The sequence below is a fragment of the Enoplosus armatus genome, chromosome 2 (genome assembly GCF_043641665.1).
Source record: "Enoplosus armatus isolate fEnoArm2 chromosome 2, fEnoArm2.hap1, whole genome shotgun sequence".
In the NCBI taxonomy this organism is placed as follows: domain Eukaryota; kingdom Metazoa; phylum Chordata; class Actinopteri; order Centrarchiformes; family Enoplosidae; genus Enoplosus; species Enoplosus armatus.
The window spans coordinates 17,846,204-17,864,105 of record NC_092181.1 but is presented as its reverse complement, the minus strand read 5'-3'; the positions used below and the strand labels follow the sequence as shown (position 1 = coordinate 17,864,105).

The 17,902-nt window shown below is 40.5% G+C and overlaps 1 protein-coding gene across 1 annotated transcript; it reads right to left on the bottom strand.

Annotated features, from left to right (window-relative positions):
* Positions 1–1,422: 1,422 nt before the first annotated feature.
* On the bottom strand, positions 1,423–17,092 carry smox (spermine oxidase). Its single transcript, XM_070919985.1, has 7 exons — positions 17,020–17,092; positions 11,368–11,602; positions 9,756–9,982; positions 7,441–7,614; positions 4,733–5,480; positions 3,298–3,458; positions 1,423–1,989 (listed from the first exon to the last, which is right to left on the bottom strand). The coding sequence occupies exons 2-7, from the start codon at positions 11,573–11,575 to the stop codon at positions 1,837–1,839; spliced, it is 1,671 nt and encodes a 556-aa protein (XP_070776086.1). The 5' UTR covers positions 11,576–11,602; positions 17,020–17,092; the 3' UTR covers positions 1,423–1,836.
* Positions 17,093–17,902: the final 810 nt, after the last annotated feature.

Sequence of the window (17,902 nt, the reverse complement as noted above, 5' to 3'; positions counted from 1 at the left end):
TGTGTGTGTATTTGACTTAGTCTACTTTTGGGGACTAAAGATCAGTTAATTGGGGATGGCTGGGGACAAAAGTCGTGTCCCCAATTGGGAAAAGGCAAAATCAGTGGTTAAGGTTGGGGTTAGGTTATGGTCAGGGTTAGGGTTAGGGTAAGTCTCCAGGAAATGAATGCAAGTCTGTGTGATGTCAACATGTGTGTGTGTGGACCATGAGTGTGCAGGGGCTTCATTTTCACACAGAATTATATGTTTTATAACACCGGGTGTCTCTTTATCAGTAGTTTTTTTTAAGAAGAGAAAAATAAACTGTGGCAGTGTCTCTTAATATTGGCATGTCAACTTTAGTCTTTCTGTTCCTTCTCAAATACCAAGTTACCATCTGATGCTCCTTGATATTTATAGTTGGCAACAAGTCGACGTCCAGATAATGTATCAGTTCTGTGTCTTATAGTGTCTTCTGTGGCTTCAGATGAGCTTCTACAGTCTGAGAACAACACTGATGAACTAAAAACTACACATTTTTAACAGATAGCCTGCGTTACAGACATGGAGTTTTAAAGACATGGGCATTTACAAGGCAGGAGGCATCTAACAAGTAACACTATCTTGTTGCATTATGGGAAATGTATGATCCAGGGGTTTTGGAGCTTAACCCATATTGGGTGCTAGAACTCAGAATATCTCGGCTTCTTCTGCATTGATTTAAATCTTTTTTAAAAATCTGTCAGTTGCAAGTCTGACATTACGGGAGTAATGTCGCTTGGGTACCCCTTTAATCAGTTTCACACTATGGGACTGAAAAACCAAAACATACTAACTTTATATTGTAAATTGGGAAAATGTAGGAGATTTTAAGAAAATGTAGTTTGTCTTCATTATTTAGCCACCGGCACATGACAAACATTGTCTAAAAGGATTGATTTTGTCTTTATCCCCCCTAATGTGAGAAATTTATTGTGAACATTTTAAAAATATATCGTCTCATCTAGATGTTTCTGGAGGTTTCTTTTAACCGCATAACTGTGAAATAAGTTAAAGTTTTAAAACAAATGTCCCTGTTTTCTGTTACTAACTAAAACTTCCCCAGTTCTTTTCAGCCTCGGATCATGTTTCTCACTGAAGATGAGGATTTGCACTGTTGTCCAACAGAAGTGAGGACCGGGTTGAGGTCTGTTCTAACACCATCTGTCACTTTGGCACAGCCTTATGAGCCTTTTCTTTTCTTTCCATGTGCACTCACTTTCTGCCTTTCTCTCATAGATTTAAAAAGGATACCAAAATGGTGATAGTATGGAAACAGTTCTTGCCTGTGGTTGTACTTTCCTGGAAAATATCCACGAGGACAGAAGTGGATGAAGAGGCGATATCTGATGGCCACCACTAGTGTGTTTAATACTCTAATGAATTAAGTAGAAACTGGTCATGTTAGATGATGATAGAACTTTTATTTTGTTAAAACTTTCTCAAATTGTATTTAGTATTTCCATTATTAACATAACGTTACGTACAGAAGGCACTTACAAAAACAAGTTAAATTACAGATGCTGTTATTATAAACATTAAATTACTGATTAGAAAAACATAATGACAGAATGATAAAGACAAGAAATGACAGCACCATTGGCAACTTCTGAACAGTACATCTCAAATGAAATTTAGCATGATTCAAATCTACAGTACAATATAAACAATACTCATTTGTTATCAATGTACAATGTACTGTAATGTAATAATGCCCCAGCTATGCTTTTAAGTATAACTTAATCATCAAGATAAAAAGCGTAAAACTCAACAGTTTTGTATTTCTTTTTTTTTCACTAGTCAGAGGTTCGTTTTATTTTAGATATTAGGCTTTGTGGTTTCAGCTCTGTGCAAGTCCTGGTACATCTCTGTTAGGCGAGTGGCCTCTCTCTGTCCTGACAGCAAAGCACCATGGGTAGTGGAATAGTATTTTCTGTGGGTGGCCTCTCCAGCAAACAGGATCTGTAGAGGCTGAGGAGGGAGGAGGGAGGAGAAAAGGGAAAATGGAGAAAAGATTTTAGAGAAGAAAACCAGATTCAAAACGAGATCCGTCAGTGTCATCTTGACATATTTTTGGCCTCTTGTGCGGCACTATTTTCTATTTCCATCACCGACTCCCTTGTTAGTCCTCTACATGTAGGAGGCTACAGTAACTTTCCTGAGGGCTTAAGATTTCAGTTTGACAGCGTTGAAGGTCTTCAGCGGAGGGGTCATGCCGTTCCTTCAGCAGTGTCAAGTGAGCACACGAAACCCACCTCCCTTCACCCCCCTTTAACCCCCCTTCACCCAGAACGCATCAGGTTTCACGGTCTAGACTGCTGGCCAGGAATCAGCTTTCACAACCCCCCTGACACCAGCTGTATTTGCTCTGCATGTGCTGCGATGTGACATGGTAGTGATGACACCGCCGCATTAACCAGATGCGCTCAGAGTGCTTGGAAGGATTGTAAACAACCGAATGTACAGTCAGTGAAAATACTGTTGTAAAGGCTCAAAGTTTTCTACAACATTCAGAGCGCAACCACTGTTGTAAGACTTTATTTTACAGGTCCCTTAGTTTGCTATAATTTCCTACAAAGGAACTGATATGTAACTGTAAATACACAGGAAGGTTTCTAGAAATAACTGCTGAAAATGAAGCTAATTTTCAATTGGTAAACTTCCATTCATTTATTTCCACGTAAGTGCTAATGTAACCTTTGCTGAACATGCAAAAATGGTAATTGTGTCTACAATTCACCAACCAATTCAACACATATGAGGTTGAGTATGAGTTTCCAGTAAGAAATTAATAATGAGTCAATTCTTAGTTGGGTTTAAATGGAGCAGTTCTTCCAAGGAAATCTTTCTAAAAATCAACAACTAGTTATAAACTCAAATAAATGTCCCAGAACTTTGCCTTGATTTCCCTAAAATTAGCAACAAATTACATAGTTCTTTCCAGGAAACCTCCAAGGAAAATACAGACCTATAAAATATAGCATCACACAACTTTTTTAGTGACTGACAAATATGATACTAACTGCTCTGTGTTCTCATACATTTAGATATATATATATATAGTGTGGTGGAAAAAATAACAGAAACATGCAGCAAAATAATGCAGTACCAACACGACTAAACTTTGGCCTAACAATCACTATAATGGTGAGTCAAACACCTTTCTGACACAGTCTAACATTATAAACTAATTATTTTCAGGGCTACTGAACTACATTACATGGCAGAGTTTTTTTTATTATTGTGTCCACCCCATGTGTTGTCTTGTGGCTGTCTTACCGGAGCCTTGGTGCTGTTGGCGTAAGGCAGCGGCATGGCCAGCCTCTCACAGTCCCCACCGCTGGATCCCACCCTGGTGAAGGAGTAGGAGCCTCGTATGAAGGGGTTACTGCCCCACGAGGAGCGCAGGACACGCCAGGGCTTTGGAATGTCGGGGTTCCCTGTGGACAGACGGACAGAGAGGGAGAAACTTAACGACGATCCAGTACAATACAGAATCAAACCAGTTCAAACTGGGAATGTGGCAGCTGTGAGTTGAGGCCTTTTACTGGGATGTCCAATCTGCCAACACTAATGAACGCGTGACCCTCTGTGAGCAGCGAGGCACCGGCGAGTCTATATGTAATTAAGCAACAGCTGAGGGGATTAAACCGCATTGACCTAAATGAACAAAGTGTGCGTGTGTGTGTGTGTGTGTGTGTGTGTGTGTGTGTGTGTGTGTGTGTGTGCGTAGACTCTCTGTGTGGTGTACAGTCTGTATCTATAGGAATTCCACTGACCTCATCATGAAGTGACAGTCATTGTTTCTGCACTCACACTGTGACCTACTTCTGAGGAAATCACTTTACTGAGTAATGATCGGAGCCATTTTCTAGCCGCACACACAAAACCCATTGCTAAACTACAAACAATGAGTCAGCCGGTGATGAAACTGTTTACATTTTTATGTTGCAATCACCTTGAAACCGCTATGTCTTGTTATGTTTTTCTTTTCTCAGGGAAAATTCCTTTATCACACAAGAAGTGAAGTGTTTTAAATAACTAGTAGCAGCAACACCGAATTAGTCTCAGAGAAAATGTGGCAGCCGTGTCACTTGTGTGTCAGTTAAAGCAAAGGCCTCTTCACCTCATCTATCACATGATCAATCCCTCTGCCCAGTGTTTTGTTCCTTTGTTGTGCTGACATCAAACCAGTTACAGTAGCTGCTGCTCACTGGACACAAAGGCAGACACCTGAGTCATTCAGCCGTATTATCTGTCAACCTTTTTTGGGATGAAAAAAAGCTTCTTATGTCACAGCTGATTTCCTTTATACAAAACGCAATGACCCAACCAGAGTTATGGCTCCTATGAGTCACTCAGTCTCAGCCTTCCAAGGCTATTGTGTTAGTTTTAGATTATTGATTCTTTGTGAGAGCTTAACTGGAACAGAGTTGGGTGACGGAAGTCGATCTTGTCTGTTTTCTGTTGTAAAAATCTACAGAAGTCAGAATCATATAAGTAGCATTGTCTTTTACAAAGAATATTTTGTCTTTGTTTGGATAATGATTAAATAAAACAGCCAGAGAAGTCAAATAAAATAAATGAGACACATGAAACCCTGTGTATATATCAACCTAGAAAACCCACAAAAGCTTCTGTAGTGTAAACAGGATGTATGATCGGTGTCATTTTCCCCACAATGCACTGTTTCCATGTGTTTGTGTGTCCTGACCTGTAAAGCGCCTAAGCAGCTCAGTGCATGTCTCAGCCACTGTTTCATCATCGCAGCGCTCCATGTACAACGCCTCCTGCCCACAGATCCAGCCGCTCAGCATATAGCCGTAGCGCTCGGGCGGGTAGAGGACGTCGAAGCTGCAGATCTTCTTGTACCACAGCTCCTCGGGGTAGACCAGCTGTTCTAGCTGAGCCTCATCCTCCCACACAAACTGGATGCTGTTGCACTCGGGGCTCCAGAAGGGCTCCTCGTACTCTAAGAATATCTTATCGGTGGTGCTGATGCCCAGCTTCTCGATGGCGAGCACTTTGTCCTCAGGCAGAGAGGGGGAGAACATGGCCTCGCGGTTCTGCTTTAGCACGCCCAGAGAAGCGGTCATGATCACGTGGTCGGCCGGGATCCACTCCTCATCCTCGCACTCCACATAAATGGGGTGACCCAGGATCAGGGGGTCCTCGTGAGGTTGGCAGCCGTGGTTGTTTTCATTGTGGTTGTTGTCCTGGTTGTTGTCGCCGTTGCTCTTGGCGATCACCTCCTGATGCTGGGCTGAGTAGTTCCAGTGGATGCAGCGGACCGGTTTGCTAAGGCAGAGGGTGGGGGAGGGGATGTCCTGGGCCAGGACCTCCACGATCTTCATGAAACCTTCAGGAATGACATAATGTGCACCAGGGATCTCCGTCCACTCGCCAAACTCACTCAGAGACACCTCATCCATACTGGGAGAGCTGCTTTCACAACTCTCCACCTGAAACATATCAACACACAGTCCGTTATATATCCACCGAATATCTGCAGCTGTTAGACCCAAAGTCAACATTTGGATCACTTTTGCAATCACGTTCCTGACTTTTGAATCAACTCTCCACACCCATTGAATTCATACTGTAAGCATGTCAAAAGCTTGTCTCTACAGCCACAGCTCTGAACAAATCAGCATGACAGGCATGTTCAAACATGCTGGGAACATTAAGTTTTATTTACAGGACTACTGGTGGTGTGTTATTGCAAAGCAAAAAAAAATATGTTACAGCTTCTGCCTCATTAAATAGTAAGCCAGCATGGCAGAGGTTACCTGGTGGCAAATATGCCACCGTCTCTTCACTGCTGCATTTCACAACATGTTCTGTCTCCTGTGTCTTTGTGTGTGGGCAGGAGCGTATGGAGGAGAAGTGAATATAGCACTAATATACAGCTCACACGAATTTATTAAATGGCCATCGATATAAAATGCCAGCAAGAGTTTCAATTGAGGTGTTTTAAAGCCTACAGTAATCATGAGGAGCTGCACTTTTAGCTCTTGGATGTTTTTATGACGTCCTCCAGACAAAAAGACAAAAAACGAGAACAAAACATAGCCTCCAATGAGGACGGTAAAACTCTTCCCTCTCACAATTAAGTAGCCAATAAACAGGAAATTAATTGAAATCAACATCATAGATTAATTATTAAAAGCAATACTTTGACATTTTGGGAAATATGTTGATTTGCTTTCTGAGCAGTTGCCAGGTAACCAGTGGAGACTCCAGGAAATAATCGCTCCCAACCAAAAAATAGTCCAGCACATAAACCACCTTTGGCAAATTGTTGTTTTTCCCATTTCAGTTTTTGTACAGGTTAGAGAAAACCAGATATAATGTGTTAATCAGTGAGCTTCAGAGGTGCTGGAAGGTAGAATTTGTTACCGCCGGACAGAGCGAGGCTAGCTGTTTCCCCCTGTTTCCAGTCTTTGTGCTAAGCTAAGCTAATAGGCTGCTGGCTGTGGCTTTACCCTAACCCTAACCAAAAATGTCAAACTATTCCTAAAAGTTGTTTGTCAAGCAAACATGCCAAACATTAGCCAGTTGCAACTTCTAAAATGTGGCGATTTTCTTTGTTTTATGTAATTGAAAATGTAATATGTTTTCATTTTGGACTGTTGGTTGGTCTGAACACATCACCGTGCGCTCTGGGAATATGTGCATTTTTCTGACATTTTATAGACTTACCAGGTAATAAAGAAAGTAGTCAACAGATGAATTGATGGTAATCATTAGTTGCATCCCTATGATCAATCACTGAATGTTTATCAAGATGTTTCCTTCCTAAAACTGAATTAAACCTGTATGTCTTTGTATCATTGCACGCTCAAACTATAGAAAGGATGTTTTTATATTGTATTCTACTCTTCAGAGTAAAAGTCCCGCTGATAAAAAAGAAAAGCGGTCAGTGTAAAAACAACTCTAAACTCTGTCGTAGGACACAAACATGTAAAAACAGCTCTGCTTGAAATAACAAAAGTCCTCGCCTGAATATTTGTCATTGGATATCTATGTGGATTATAGGTTACGAGGAAGTAAACAAAAGCTCATAATTACTATCTAATTAGCAAACCAATCTTTTTGTGATTAAAAGCTAATTATTGTCTAATTAACCCTAGCTATTAGTGCCAGCAGGAACAGATTAGACCAATATCAACTTCCTCATTCCATTCGTACCAGGTTTTCACATTTCTGACTTGATGATTCATGTATGAATTTGACTGATTATCAGTCTGTATTAGCTCAGCAAGAGGCCAGCAGTGAATCAGCCCTTATAGTGCGGACTTTATGGCAAAAGCGCCTCTGAATTCACATAAGTGTATCTTGAGAGGACAATCGCAAAGAGAAACCCAGGAGGTGATACACTGCTTCATTGTCACTCTCTCACAGGTAGACATGGACACACACCTTGAGGTACTGTTGAAGCATGGACAGTTTGAGCTTCTTGGTGCTCTCAGAATCATCAGGATCCAACATGATCTTCTTGCGCACCACGTCTCTTGTAAAGACGCCAACGCTGTTCTGGCTTTCAGCGCAAACTGGCTTCCCATTCTGGAAGAACTCCTGAGTCAGCTCGTACACCTAAAAAGAGGGTGAAAGGTGAGAGACGGAAGGTCACCAGGATGAAGACGGACGTAAAGAAAGCAGTTTTGCTCAGTTCGGGGCAGATCAGGTAAGTGCTTGATTGTTTCAAATGGTAAACTGCAGGATGATGGAGAAACACCATCAAACCACAGCACATTAAAAAGAAATGCCGCCCGCTGCTACAAGAGCGGCACCTTATTAAGGAGATGGAAATACACAGACGAGAGTAGGAAAAGAGATTAGGAAAATGTCGTTACACTGACAAGCTGCTACATGAATGCTGTGTTGTGTTTATGTTAAGTTGTCTTTCTTGAAGGTGATAATACACCATTTCCTGGGAAGTATCAGGTGAAAACAACTGTAGTGATATATCAACATGTATCAAGTCAAAACCAAGTTAATGAAGTTGGACTTCAACAGCAATCTTTAAATCTTTGACTTGTAGCACGTAGAACGAGTACTGTAAATGCTTAATATATTCAGTTTGAGTGTTGTTATCCCTTAATAATGAAACATAACTTTGATATAATCCATTAAGGTGTTGGAGATTGTATCTTGTTGATATACTACTGAAACAATGAGTTTATCAAACTATCGATTACATGATTGTCAGAATATTATCTAGCAACATTTTTGATCATGGATTCATCGTTGAAGTCATTTTGCCATCATTTCACTGGCTTCAGGTTCTCAGTCTGTGGTAGCAAACTGGATATTTTGGGGTTTTGGGCTTTGGGGAAATTCTGACAGGTATTTTTCATTATTCTCTAACATTTTATAGACCAACTGATTAATCTAAAAATACATTAAACAAATGAAAATAATTGTTATTTGTACATATATGCACTCGAGGCAGTTATGGAAGTGAGGAAATATAAACTTCTTCCCTCCACTCCCTCAACAAGAAGATTAAGAGAATAAAGAGCATAATGAGTCATCTGACCATGAAGATCATCAGTGTGAAAGGAGACAGGGGAGATAACCTGGTCCTGATCACTCTGCAGTGTGTCAGTCACGGCTGAATGACATCACAGAGAGTGATAAAGGTGAGGTGACCGTGAAGCAGGGTCTCATTTATTTTCTCTTTTCATTACGCCATGCTATTGAAAAACCCATCCTGGAGATGGCAGCTCGCAGTCTTTACAAAGATAGTCAATCTCATTTCCAAAGTAGCACATTTGTCTCAGAGAGCTTCACACTCTATACAACATACAAAGAAAGCATTATGAAGATTTTCAAAGGCTGAAAGAAAGCTGGAGGAATAGGTGGACAAGATGGCTGACGTGGATTTACAAGGCTGCTAAGCTGTAGCAGAGGCAAGAATATATCCCGTCTTTAGGATGCTGAAGCTGCCGCCGTGTTTGTGAAGGTGTGAAATTCCATTAAGAAGATTTATCCCAAGGAGACAGCACGTGGACCCGGAGGTTACGCAGAAAAAACACAGATGTACGAGGGTTAATAAAAACAAACTGCCTTCTTGTGTGTTCTATACCTTCCCTCTGTAACTGCTTTTCCAGACGTGACCTACTTACAGTATGATAATCGTGCTCTAACAGAGGCTGCGACAGAGCAGAGAGCGGAGAGCTGGACTAACAAAAATGGCCATTCCTTGTTAAATTCAGCATGTTTTGGTGGACTGTTCCATCACAAGATGGCTAAAGATATATGTAATAATGCTGTCATAGGAGTGGCGTGTGCACGTACCTCTTAACGTCCAGCTTTCCCCTTTTGTTTCCCCTTGAGCAGCTTTAAAGGTTGCTAAGATCACCTTCATCTACACTGTCTGACAGCATCTTATATATTCTCTATCAGCCTGGTCCAATACGCTATTGAAGCCGCATGATGTTTACACTGTGAAACATTCAAATTCAAGTCTCCATGTATTTACGGCTGCAAAGTTCTATCAAGTGGAAATGTTCTAGATGTCTTTGTGCATCATTTCATACACATTTACCCAAATTTAGCCCAGAACACTTTGGATCTGTGGAAAAACTGCAGAGCATTCGTTTGTTAGGGGTTTGCAACATAATTTAACTTACACACGTTTTGATATTTTAATGTTAGGCAGGCTGAACAGTAAGTCTCTCTGTGCTCTCATGTGTGCACCTTACTGTCCCTGAGTATATGTGTCCCCTCACCTCGTTGTACAGGTCACTGAACTCCTCCACCAGGTCCTTGGGGATCCTCTTCCCAACGTTGGTCTGGTAATGAGCCACACCATTCTTGGTGTACAGGCTGATGCGTCCCACGCTCCTCTCCCCGTCTGTGGTGTGCTCCAGCAGCCCGTTGTCCTCCGCCAGGTGGTACACTGGGTTCCCATTGGCACCATGGATCCAGGTGGCTCCGAGTTCCAAAGTTGCTTTTCCTTCAGAATAAAAGAAGCGGCACAGATCAATGTGAGTTTGAAAAAAAAAAAAGAGGATCTTTTTGAACTCAACATCTCCTTCATAGCTTTGAATGAAACTGTATATAAGTCTGCTTTGTTAAGACATCACACTTGAGTGTTAGATAACTGGACAGTTCAAGAAGGACGTCAACTCAATTAACATGCTGCACTTGCTGAAGCCCACTTGAGTAGCATTAAATTAATATTTTTCCTGAGGGGCATCTCACACTATGTATTTTTTTACATTCATTTATATAATAAAAATGAGCCAATGCAAAGACAGAAATGACTTCATGCTTCTATAATAACATAACATCTTAGTACATAAACAGGCATTTACATAACAGACGCAATTATCCGTGAGCCTGACCTATAGGTTTACATTTAGCAGTGCAGTGCATGAGTGTGTGTTTTTACACGTGACCTCTTTTATGTGCATATGGTATCAGCGCTACTTGTTTGTTCTTGCCAGTTGAAAGAGTTTGTCATGATGGAAATCAGCTGCAGTTCACTCGACTTTGCTGGGAAAATCTACCAGCGCCACTCAAGCAGATCAAGAGAAAAGCACCATATTTCTCTTGGAACTAGACACGCATCCGATAAGTGTATTAATTCAGGTTATTTAGGGAAACAACATTGATTGCGTATGGCCGGCTGATTCGACCATTTTCAAAGTAAATATGAAGAGTACTTAATAATCAAAGTTAATGTAACCTTAGAAAAACACAACAACAGATGTAGTGCACAGGACTACACAGATAAGCTGTTTCTTTCTCATAAAAAAAATGTTACTTAAAATAAATATTTTGTCTCTTCAGTGCAAATTTCTGCCCACAAACACAAAAACAATCAGGTATTCTGTGAGCGAACCAGCTATTGAACCGTTTGGCATTACAGTGATGTGTAACGACACTTAGATTTTCACAAAGAAAATTATTACTATAAACCCACATATTGATGGACTTGAAGAAACAGTTTGACCATTCTCATGCCTGTATGCTAAATATGCAGCTACAGCCGGTTAGCAACTTAGCATAAAGTTTGGAAACGAGGGGAAACAGCTAGCCTGTCTCTGTCCAAAGGTAAGCAGCACCTCTAAAGCTCACTCATCAACACATTATATCTTGTTTGTACAAAAACCAAAGTGTGAATGACAGGGAGTTATTCATTAGTTCACAGTCACTTCCTGGAGGCTAGCTGCTTCCAGTCTTTATGCTAAGCTAGGCTAGCCACCCACTGGCTCTGACGTCTTATTTAGCGTACACAGTTTCAGTGATGCTGTCGAAAAAGGGCACAGTTACAGTGCTTAGGTGTTTCACAAAGTTTAAGGTAGCAAACAGGTCAACAGAGACACGTCCTCTCACCGTGCTGAACACTGTGAACTCTCCCGCCGATGTGGTCTGACGCCTCTAGGACAGTGACATCTGTGAAGCCGTTTTTCAGTAGGACCTTAGTTGCAGCAAGGCCGGCCAAGCCAGCACCAATCACTACTATTCGAGGCTGCCGATGAGTGCGTAGGCCGCTACTAAGAGGATCATCAGTGCTGTCTGAGGAAATTTCACAACTTTGCATGCCGTCCAAGCTCCTCTTCGATTGAGTCTGAGGACAAATTAAAAGAAAAAAAAAAGAACCAAGTTAAAAATGGCAGTTATAACACTGAGTCAGCAGGCGACAGCCATTCACACAGCAGAAGATGATATGGAGTGAAAGAAAGAAAGAAATCTTCTTTTTTTTCTATAAGTTCAATAAATTACATAACATACCTACCTAGTACATCCTGATTGCAAACACCTCTGGTTGGGTGGATCGTGTTGGGTTGTATGCCGCCTATGCATGTCTATATCATATCCCTGGTTGGTATTTTCAGCTACCGATCTATTGATTTGTCTGTGTTTGGTATATGTTGTCAAGATTTTATGGATTATCAATCTCAATATAAAGGATTTTTTGAACAGCACTGAAAAATCACATATTTAAAAAAACAACAACAGCATTGTGTTCAGAAAATATGGAACCCCAGATGCCCTGAAATATATATATATTAAAAAAAATAATAATAATATATATATATATATATGAAATATTTTTTTCCTCTGTGCGGACAAGGTACTGTCTTGTGTGCATAGTATATTATCTTGTGCACACGTGATAATAACTTGTGCAAACAATACATTAGATCCATCTTTTGCGCAAAACTAATTGTACAAAACAAGTTATTCTCCTATGCACACAAGATAAATATATTAAGAACCAGTGTTCATGTTACTCATTTTACTTAATCCACCGAAAAAGCTATAATAAGTTTTCACTGAAAACTATGAAAACTTGCCGTGAGGTCTGTGGATCATTCAGAGAGGCACACAGGCACAGTTTGTGTAAAGATACAAATCACGCTCCAATTTTTGAAATGCAATATTTCAGTGCAGTGATCCCCACAAACTAAATCCCTCCATTGTACTGGGGTGGAGACAGATGTCTTAAAACTTGGCATGACTAGATACCACAAGAGACAAGAAAAACAAACTGATCCTTTAATGCACCTACAGACTTGGCCTCTTTAGAGCTCTGTTGTCTTGTGTTGCTAATGAAGTGCTGACTACACAGATCTCTTTTATGGCTGATAAGTGTTGCTCTAATACGACCCACATTTACAGCTGATGTACCCGCCGTGTAGCCAAATTAGAAGTTCTGACACAACCCTGTTATTTCTGTCAGAAAATAGACTTTACGCAAAGAAAAGTGATTCTTACTTTCTTCTTACACGATATCTAATGATACTGAAATTGCTCAAGCTAACATTCAGAGTGAAGAATACACAAGCGACCTTGTTATTCCAGTACACAAGGCTGCTTGCTGTGAATGTATAGACAGCTGTGTGTGAGAATAACACAGTGGGAGTCTATTCAGAAGACATTCCTGGTAACCCAATAGAGACATTTACAAAGTACCAACAGTAAGTGGCAGTTTTTTTTAAGGAAGATGTATATAGTAATGTTATAACTGTTATCTGTGAGCTTTGAATGTGAAATGTTATTCTAGTCCAACTCCTGACATGCATGAGCAACAATATCAAGTCCTCTGAGGTAAGGCGGCGATAACCTGCTGTTACGCAATACACACACTCACACTCACACATACATACACATGCTCCCCGCTTTGTTACCACAGCAACGCTGGACACAGGGCGGTACATATGGTACGATGTAGAAAGTACACACCATTTCCCTCACAGGTTGAGGTCACACAGCAGACAGAATTCAGCGGATGTGAATATCAAACTCATATGTGTGTGAGCCTGTCTATGTGTTTACCTTAAATTATAAGAGATCATCAGAACTAAACAAGTACACACAGTATGTACACTACAAATACAGATTACTGTGGCAGAGGAGAGTGGCCATCTTCACTTGTTTTTAACCTTGTTTCAACTTTAACGTTTGAGAAACTGTGTTGTAAGCAAGTTGTCAGTCTTGTCAATTCAGCTGGAGGAGTCACATGATCAACAAGAGCTGACAAAGAGAGTCAGAGAGGAAACGGCCAGCCAGCTCTGCAAGAAAAGATGTGTGCGTGCGTGTGTGTAACATATGTATGTTGTAAGTAAGAACCAAACTGTGACTAAAGATGACATATACAGGGATTTCTGTAAATCTCTATGACTTCCTGTTTCAAAGTCTACCAGAGTCTTGGTTGAACGCTGACCTCCGACACAGATGTGGGTCAAACCTGATAGTCTGGACGGGTCAGCACACGACGTCTGATCCGACCCCACGACCCTCGTCCTGAATGTGGGTCGGACATGACACAGATTTACTGAACAGGCGTTTCCAATCAGAAGTGCCAATATGTCTTGCCATACTGTTTACATTCTGGGTGTATTAGGCCATTGGGAGCAATATTGCCAATCAATGAGCCTGACTGCTTTGTGGCAGTATTGGATTTTTATATGATTTGAATGTGATGAAGTTTCTTGATTTGGCAAGTATCTAACTCACTGAATTCTACAAAAACATACATTTCTTTCTGGTTGTCTTTAATAATTATATCCATAAACAGTTTGTGAATTGATTTGTCAGAAAATGTATTACGTGAAAGAGTTCCCATATCCATATCCATATTGCACAATCCTAGGAGACCCCAGTCTGCACTTGTGGTTCCCAATGTATTACTGCTAAACCACAGAATTACACTGAATTATGTCTTTGTGAGTACTAAATAAAGGCCATGTTTCACTTCCAGTTCTGTCTTTCTCTCCGAAACTAATCTCAGTCATGAATGCTTTGCATTAAATATCTGCACACAGAAAACACAGTTCAAAGACAACGTTAATCATCAGTTGGATTCCCAGAATCTGACCCGAACTGTTGATGCAAAATCAACATGAATAGACTCATTCTTGGGCTTTAAAGAAAAGTAAAGGATTGAGGTTGGTTTAACTTTTTATTTTCGTAACAGTAAAATATTAATAGCAGAATCCCCTAAAATGATAGAGGTTGTAAAATTGGCCTTATTTCCAAAGTTACACAAACAAGCCTCTGACAAAAGGATGCAATTGTTGTCTGTGATTGTTGGGTGGTCCATGTTAATTGAATCTGAGGTGTTGAATTGAGGCTAACATGTCTGTTTATACACGTGCAGTTAGTTACAGTAAAGAATAGATGGTATATAAACTGTGTTTTATTTTTAGTGGGTTTCAGAACTATGACTGCTGCTCTTTTATATTCCACAGCTGGTAGAGATGAGGGACACAGGAGAACGCTGCCTTGACGCAAACAACATATGTAGACAACATATCTGACAAAAGGAGGATGCAGTGGCAGATGGAATTGTTCTGTTTGCTGTAAAATATTGTATTTGTTGTATTTTGTTGTTGCATTTGTTTGCTTTTTGCTAAATGCAGCAGCACATTTTCCTAATCAGTGTCCATGGCCTGGACTGCTCAGAATTAATCTGCTTGACCTACAAAATGAAGCCCATGTCAGTGCAAAATTCACCTGAATACTGTACCTAAGCAACCTCGATTTTAAATGAATGATTAATGACATAGACATTCATAGACAGCATTTGATGACTTCACACACTGGCCTCTCTGACAGATTGTGCATCCGTCCCTGTGGTTGCTTGTAATTCCACGGCTGGTACACCACATGCCACCACTGCACGCTTTACACCACCACTGCAGATTAATGTGTGGCCTTGGGTAGACAGGCGGCTCAGGGTGGGGTGGAGTGAGGAGGAGGAGGGAGGGTGGCAGGCAGGGGGCTACCACTGACCTAGAAATGGCCATCTACTGTGCAGTGCGTCTGCCGGTGGCCTTTTCATGAGCAGAGCCAGCTTTGAGCAGGAATATCTTAAATTACTGTGTCTGAGCCTCTGTCTCTCATCTGTGCTCCTTTACTCTCCTTTAATTGTGGTCATTGCTCTTTCCAGCTGTGTCCACACGCACATCTGAATTTCCTTTATCAGTCCCATGAGAGTATCAGCCTGGTAACTAACGTTTCTACATCCCTATATTTAAAAAAAACTTCAGTGGAGCCTGGAGGCTTCGTGCCAAAAGCCAGACATTCCACACTTCTCTCCCAGCTCTGACGTTCCCAAGCTGGGATGATGAAGAGGAAGCACCCCCCCCCCCACACACACACACACACACACACACACTCCACCGCTGTGTTACTGTACACCACACTGGATGTTCCCGCTAGTGCAGATAAAGAGTGCCCTGAGATTATTGTAGTATTCCCAAAGATACACACAAGTTACAGAAGTGCTGCCTCAGAGAACAGGCTCAATACATTCAATCAGAAGTCCTCACTGGTGGCAAATCATCACCCCAGAGAGCGCTGATAGAGAAAGTAAACAAACAAAAAGATAAATAAACATTAAAGTTAACTTTTAAGTACATATTTCTGTAATAAAAAACACATCCTGGGAAGCCTTTAGATTTAAAATGCGGGTATCATTTTCTAATAAGTCAGGAGTTTTAAATGAAAATATATGTAATATAAATATAAGGCTTTATTAAGAGTTAATCAATAATTTACTAATGCTTTATAGATCTGTTATGAGCCAGTAATAAAGGCAACTTTTGGGTTTCCAGGTTGTACAAAATCTGGTTGAACGGTTTGACCTCTTGGACCAAAATCTATTTTTTATTAACAACATTTACGAATGAATGATGAATTAAAAACTTTCACTGACTTATTCACATTTATAAAACCAATGACACAGTAAAGGTGAACACCAGCTAAAGGAATAGATTATATCTGATCTCTAAAGCATTTATCAAACATTAATACAGCCATTTCGTACGACTTATTTACCAAAGATGGTTTATTTGAAAGTGGTACCAAAAATACAAATACTGAAACGAAAATGAAAAGTTTTAACAGAGGAGAAGGATCTGACTGGAGACAGAGACAAGATACACAAGAGAAAACCCTGAAAGTTAAAGTGTTTGATCATCCTATATATGCTGCCTGGCTGGAAAACTGTATAGGAAAAAACACGTTGCTGCCACGTATAAGCTGCGATGCCAAAGTGGCAGCAGTTTGAAACAAAGCGAACAACTTCACTGAGTTACTCTGACTGATCGTCTGTGGGAGACAACGTGTGGCGGAGACACGACAAAACCTGAACACAGTTTACAGCCGACAAAATCAAGCGGAAAAACACAAATACACCTTGTTCCAGACAGAGCAGCTCGTCCCGTTAAACACACACACACACACACACACAGAGAGAGAGAGAGAGAGAGAGAGAGAGAGAGAGACAGCGACCTATAATATACATCAGTGTAACTAACATCTGATCTGCCGGCTGTCTTATCTACACAAACTAGCTGACATTTAGTCTGATTGATCTACGGTCGCTCACAGCGCTGACAAGTCCAAGAAGAAGAAGAAGAAGAAGAAGAAGATATTTTCAGCGATATGAACTGATACAGTCTGTTCCTCTGGTCAACATGTAAATCACAGCCCTCGCCATCCCTGACATTAGGTTTAAGAAGAGCAGCTGGTTACCTGACTCTCTTGGTCTTCAGCTTTAAAACCTCACAGTGCTCAGCTTTCCTTTGTGCCGTTTTTCTCCTCACACCGGCTCCGCTTTGTATTTATGCCTGGAAACCAGAAGCAGCCAGTTTTCCCGTGGCCGCCGCCTCCTCATTAATTAAATATGAGCAGCGATGACGACAAAGACCAGCCCTCCGCTGAGTAAGCCTGCTGTCACAGGGCTGCGAAAAACACACACACACACACACACACACACTACATACTGTCCTTTTTATTTCACAACATTTATCAGACAGCTTTATTTACTTTGTGGATTGGGATTAATATTACAAAATATAATCAGTGAATAGATTATGATGTATTATTGTAGTATGAGATAAAACTTAAAAATGAATTAAATCAGCTCCACCATTGCCAGCTGCAACATTAAGATGAAGTACACAATAATGCATCAATAATTATAGTCCAATAATATAATTGTTCTGAAATGGGCAATTCAGCAAAATTAGTACTTTTACCTTTGGCACTTTAAGTATCTTTTTATGCTAATACCTTTGTACTTTTGTGGGTAAAAGATCTGAGTACTTCTTCCGCATGCATATACTGTACATATCCACCTACCTCATGTATATAAAGTAACCAGTTATATTAATCATTCAATATTTCTTCCAGCACTCTTTTCACTCTGCACCATTGCACTATTGTATTCTTGTTTTTATTACAGAAACAGTTTGACTTGTATATAGACATATATATTTATGTACGCATCTATTCTTTCACCTTTTGTACTGTGTACATTATAGTTAAATGTTTGAACCTATCTTTGTTCAGCTTTCTTGTCCTTGTTTTAGCTGTATGTCTATTTCTATCTTCCTGTAAATTGTTCTGTGTGTAA

Bases quoted from the DNA above. Each gene is read 5' to 3' on its own strand.
- smox (XM_070919985.1), bottom strand. From the start codon at position 11,575: ATGCAAAGTTGTGAAATTTCCTCAGACAGCACTGATGATCCTCTTAGT. The intron at 3,459-4,732 runs GTCAGGACACAC...GTCTGTCCACAG, and splicing joins GCTGCTTAGGCGCTTTACAG to GGAACCCCGACATTCCAAAG. The intron at 1,990-3,297 runs GTAAGACAGCCA...CTCCCTCCTCAG, and splicing joins CCAACAGCACCAAGGCTCCG to CCTCTACAGATCCTGTTTGC.